We start from the raw sequence: 5,668 nt of genomic DNA on the forward strand, positions 1-5,668 counted from the left end.
ATTAATATATTTTTATTTTGCACAATCTGACAGCTAAGACAATGTGCATAACTAGCGCCATCTAGCGACCCGTACCTGCGACAACATTTAATCAAACAATGAATGGGACACAATTTGAGGTTACAATAATACATTCATATGGTAATGGTACGCGTCGTGAGATGGCGTTAGTTTCTACGTCATATTGTTATATGAAGATTTCTGTTGTTGCAACATGTAAATTAGGTGAAAAAGACAGTAAGTATTACCGTTGGGCGTACTGAAATCATCAACGTTAGAACGGGCCTTATTTCAGCCAGTCGATGTTTATTGGGTGTCATAATGAAGGAATGTGACAGAATCCGGAATTTCACCCTGATTTTTTTTCGTCCAGATTTTTGTTCATCCGTATTTTCATACCGTCCAGATTTTCAACATTCCCGAATTCATCATATTTTTCATCCGGATTTTGTCTCACCTGATTTTTGTTGCCGAGAATTCTTCATAACGCCACATGAAGTGAACAAGTCTGTGAATCATGCGCGATGTTCGCAGCACAAACTTGTTCTTTGCCCATTTTGCTCTTTTCGTTCTTGTTTTTTCTTCCTGCATATTATTTCTATTCTACTGAGAACATTTCATATTTTTTGTATGATTTTTTCTTCTTCTTCTGATGTTTATCTTATCACTGGCAAATAGCAAATAGATCTAATCGTTGAAGTGCAGAATAATCAACTCCACATAGTAAATTTTGAAGTTTAATTTTAATGCTCTTGATTCAGTGCAGAAAATTACCATTGCCCGCTTAACAAATGTCCAGCTTATCAAATTAACCACATTTTTTTAAATTCAAAATTCATTTACCTCTCTTTACAATAATTCGCAAGGGAGATACAGGGATTTTATTCTGTAACATTAGAATAAGCTAGCATATATTGAAACTCAGGCGAATTTATTTCATCCATGATTAATTTAATTGTTATTCAGATTTGTTTAATGTTTATGTTCCAAAGTCTACTAATGAAATTATTAGAATAAAAATCTGGTGCAATCAAAACATTTCCTTTATTAGAGTGTGAACCATCAAAAGTTTTAAACCTAATCCAAAAATAAATATTGCTTTTTGATAAAATCAGAACCTTTTTCGGCTATCATCACGATGGGTGCTGTTGGATGTCCTGAAGTGATGTAAGGCATTCTAGAATGAACGAAATGATTTTGTTTATTCTTCTTCTCATTTTGTTGCTTTTTTGAACAAGGCTTTATCTATTGAACAAGACTATTCCATTGAATAAAGCCCATTCTATACTTACACACTGCCGTCAATAACTCTCAAACCGTTGATTCCGTGAACTCGCAACTCTGGATCGACCACAGAAGTGGTGTCAGTCGTTGGTCCCATTTTGCAACTGCCAACATGATGTGCACTCCCGCTGCTTATCACTTGGATGTAACACTTCCAATAATCAATCGATCCGTATTCGAATTTTCCATCGCAATTGGGTAACGGAATTCTTATTAGCTCGGCATTCTTTGACCGGAATGCCTTCGTACTGGCGTATGATGATTGTTCTTTCGTTGCAGCAGCCAGTGTTTCAAGATCACTATCGTCTTCGAAATAATTTACATCAATGATTGGTCTATTGTATGCTGATGTTCCGTTCAGTCTCACGGTTCCAGTAGATTTCGGTTGTAGCAAAAACAGATCTATCAGCAGAATATCATGGTTTTTATTCATTTCGTACACTGGTTGTGCAGTGTTGCGATCAATTCCTAGTAAGTCAACGAGTGAGTTTATTTCTGATGTACTATTTCGAGGGAATATATTGTAAACCGTTTCATAATTTGGATATTTTGCACCGTTTTCTGTGTTCAAAAATGCGGCCAACTTAAATGAAGAGACATATGCGCCCGAGTTGTGAACAGCAACATTGTAAATGGCATCGAGTGAGTCGGTTGGACTTGTGGCTGGCAATATATTGTCACCTTTAAAGAATAAGAGAGTTAAAGCTTGATCTATCAAATTTTTGCCAACGGGTAAATCACTCTTCACTCGAATTTTGAGATTTTCTAGATCATTTTTGGGTCCGACGCCAGATCTCATGAGCAACTGTGGACTCATGAATGATCCCGCAGATAAAATCACTTCCTTTTTCGCGTACGCTTTCCATGGCTTGCCTTTGTATGAAAGTTTTACTCCGTACGCTCGGTTCGATTTATCGATCAAGACACTTGTGACATACGAATGCTTCATGACAAACAGATTCTTGCGATCTTTTACTGGATTCAGAAATGCTTTGGCTGTACTTTGACGTCGACCATTGGCCGCCATAAATTGGGTGAGCACGAGTCCGATTGTGTCTTCGGCATTGATATCTTGAATGAGTGACACATTTTTTTCGGCGGCAGCATCGACAAAGAGTTGATATGGTGATGTTATATTCGACAAGAACGATACTTTCAACGGCCCTGACCCGTTGTGATATCTACGCTCACGTCCAGACAAGAATGGTTGCCAAAGATTCCCTTCAGACTTTTTGAAATATTCTAACGCACTATCATAGTCCCAACCAATGTTTCCAGCCTCAGCCCAACCATCATAATCCATTCGATTACCACGCGAATAAATCATTCCATTCATGCTTGTCGAGCCACCAAGCATTTTTCCACGAGATGCTGGACACAAACCACCGCTACTTTGACACGCACGGGATGCATATGTGTCGAATCGCCAATCGACTTTGGTATTTATCATCGATGTCCAAAGAGGCTGAAACTTTTATTGCCAACATGTAAATTTAGTCGAAAGAAACAAGTTTTGACAAGCTATAGTTATATTATACTTATAGTTGGTCGTTAAAAACAATTTGAATTTGCTTTCAAAACAAAAAAATTGAATGGAGTACCTCAGATTCAATAGGTGGATCACCACCTGCTTCGATCAACAGCACGCTCCAATTCGGGTTCTCACTCAATCGACTCGCTACCACAGATCCGCCGGCACCAGACCCAACCACGATGAAATCGAATTCTCGTGACTCTGAGTTGGAAATAGGCGAAACGTGAGAACGTAAAAAAGTAAATTTATTGTTTTTTCGAGCGTACTTTTCTTAATCGCAATTTTGCCATAATCTTCGGGCCACATTCCTGGTGGAGAAATGGCGCATTGAGCTGCTAAAATCGTGTTGACTAACGACACGAACAATTGATTCGTAGTGCCAACACTTTCAGCTGCACACGCGTTCGACCAACACGATTGATTCGACATTTTACGACGATTATTTTTTCCAGAATAAAATAAATTTAAGTACAATGTTTATATAAAGTTGGTTCTACTCTCTCCGACGATTGAACAAAACTAATTCGATTCTATTACTTTCCGTCGAAATAAATACGATTCACGCTGCTCTGAATTATTTAAGTGTTTTCGAAATATTTTATATTCATATCAACTCGAGCCAATCAATTCAATCGACTTTTTTTTAATTACGTAATCGTGATTTATTTACATTTCTATAGAATGCTTCGTAAAATTAATATTCTTGATCAACCATCAATGCCTTTTTGATTTCACTAGATGATTGCTTCCCGAGTGAATACAATAGGCTTCAATGAAAGCCTAAAGAACATCTAAACTGAGTTTACTGCGAACAACATCTCTTTTACGCTAACAGCAATTCGTACACGAACGAGTCAGTGTGACGGTTGGTGTGAGTGAGACAGGATTTGACAGCAAACAATTTGGTTGTATCAGTTTAAATGTTCTTTGTTCCATCGCGCTTTCATAAATTCTATACACATTTTAAATACTGAACGCCTAGGCTTCGATTACTATTCTCAAATTTTTCGTGCATGCAAAAAAGACACTTATTCGATAAACAACATTAATGCGAAAACGGTTTGAAATAATATATTCTTGTAATTCAAATATAAATCTGGTTCTATCGAATGTCACATTTTTAGGTTAGCTCCTTGACCACTTCAAATATGTTTTATTTAAATCACTCTGGGTAAGTGAGTGATCTTACAAAATGTTTTTTATTGCGTTATTATCAAGGGTTTCTTTTTTATGGTTTCTTTTGATATCTAACTTGAATCAATCGATGATTAATATATTTTTATTTTGCACAATCTGACAGCTAAGACAATGTGCATAACTAGCGCCATCTAGCGACCCGTACCTGCGACAACATTTAATCAAACAATGAATGGGACACAATTTGAGGTTACAATAATACATTCATATGGTAATGGTACGCGTCGTGAGATGGCGTTAGTTTCTACGTCATATTGTTATATGAAGATTTCTGTTGTTGCAACATGTAAATTAGGTGAAAAAGACAGTAAGTATTACCGTTGGGCGTACTGAAATCATCAACGTTAGAACGGGCCTTATTTCAGCCAGTCGATGTTTATTGGGTGTCATAATGAAGGAATGTGACAGAATCCGGAATTTCACCCTGATTTTTTTTCGTCCAGATTTTTGTTCATCCGTATTTTCATACCGTCCAGATTTTCAACATTCCCGAATTCATCATATTTTTCATCCGGATTTTGTCTCACCTGATTTTTGTTGCCGAGAATTCTTCATAACGCCACATGAAGTGAACAAGTCTGTGAATCATGCGCGATGTTCGCAGCACAAACTTGTTCTTTGCCCATTTTGCTCTTTTCGTTCTTGTTTTTTCTTCCTGCATATTATTTCTATTCTACTGAGAACATTTCATATTTTTTGTATGATTTTTTCTTCTTCTTCTGATGTTTATCTTATCACTGGCAAATAGCAAATAGATCTAATCGTTGAAGTGCAGAATAATCAACTCCACATAGTAAATTTTGAAGTTTAATTTTAATGCTCTTGATTCAGTGCAGAAAATTACCATTGCCCGCTTAACAAATGTCCAGCTTATCAAATTAACCACATTTTTTTAAATTCAAAATTCATTTACCTCTCTTTACAATAATTCGCAAGGGAGATACAGGGATTTTATTCTGTAACATTAGAATAAGCTAGCATATATTGAAACTCAGGCGAATTTATTTCATCCATGATTAATTTAATTGTTATTCAGATTTGTTTAATGTTTATGTTCCAAAGTCTACTAATGAAATTATTAGAATAAAAATCTGGTGCAATCAAAACATTTCCTTTATTAGAGTGTGAACCATCAAAAGTTTTAAACCTAATCCAAAAATAAATATTGCTTTTTGATAAAATCAGAACCTTTTTCGGCTATCATCACGATGGGTGCTGTTGGATGTCCTGAAGTGATGTAAGGCATTCTAGAATGAACGAAATGATTTTGTTTATTCTTCTTCTCATTTTGTTGCTTTTTTGAACAAGGCTTTATCTATTGAACAAGACTATTCCATTGAATAAAGCCCATTCTATACTTACACACTGCCGTCAATAACTCTCAAACCGTTGATTCCGTGAACTCGCAACTCTGGATCGACCACAGAAGTGGTGTCAGTCGTTGGTCCCATTTTGCAACTGCCAACATGATGTGCACTCCCGCTGCTTATCACTTGGATGTAACACTTCCAATAATCAATCGATCCGTATTCGAATTTTCCATCGCAATTGGGTAACGGAATTCTTATTAGCTCGGCATTCTTTGACCGGAATGCCTTCGTACTGGCGTATGATGATTGTTCTTTCGTTGCAGCAGCCAGTGTTTCAAGATCA

At 36.6% G+C, this 5,668-nt stretch overlaps 1 protein-coding gene across 1 annotated transcript; it reads right to left on the minus strand.

Moving 5' to 3' along the window:
• Nucleotides 1–1,020: 1,020 nt before the first annotated feature.
• On the minus strand, nucleotides 1,021–3,431 carry LOC129572022 (glucose dehydrogenase [FAD, quinone]-like). Its single transcript, XM_055451926.1, has 4 exons — nucleotides 3,085–3,431; nucleotides 2,886–3,019; nucleotides 1,293–2,755; nucleotides 1,021–1,177 (listed from the first exon to the last, which is right to left on the minus strand). Exons 1-4 carry the CDS (start codon nucleotides 3,245–3,247, stop codon nucleotides 1,078–1,080), a joined length of 1,860 nt encoding a protein of 619 aa, XP_055307901.1. The 5' UTR covers nucleotides 3,248–3,431; the 3' UTR covers nucleotides 1,021–1,077.
• Between the last annotated feature and the right edge of the window lie 2,237 nt (nucleotides 3,432–5,668).

This window comes from Sitodiplosis mosellana, unplaced genomic scaffold, assembly GCF_009176505.1.
Source record: "Sitodiplosis mosellana isolate CC-2019 unplaced genomic scaffold, AAFC_SMos_1.0 Smas_scaffold_3994, whole genome shotgun sequence".
In the NCBI taxonomy this organism is placed as follows: domain Eukaryota; kingdom Metazoa; phylum Arthropoda; class Insecta; order Diptera; family Cecidomyiidae; genus Sitodiplosis; species Sitodiplosis mosellana.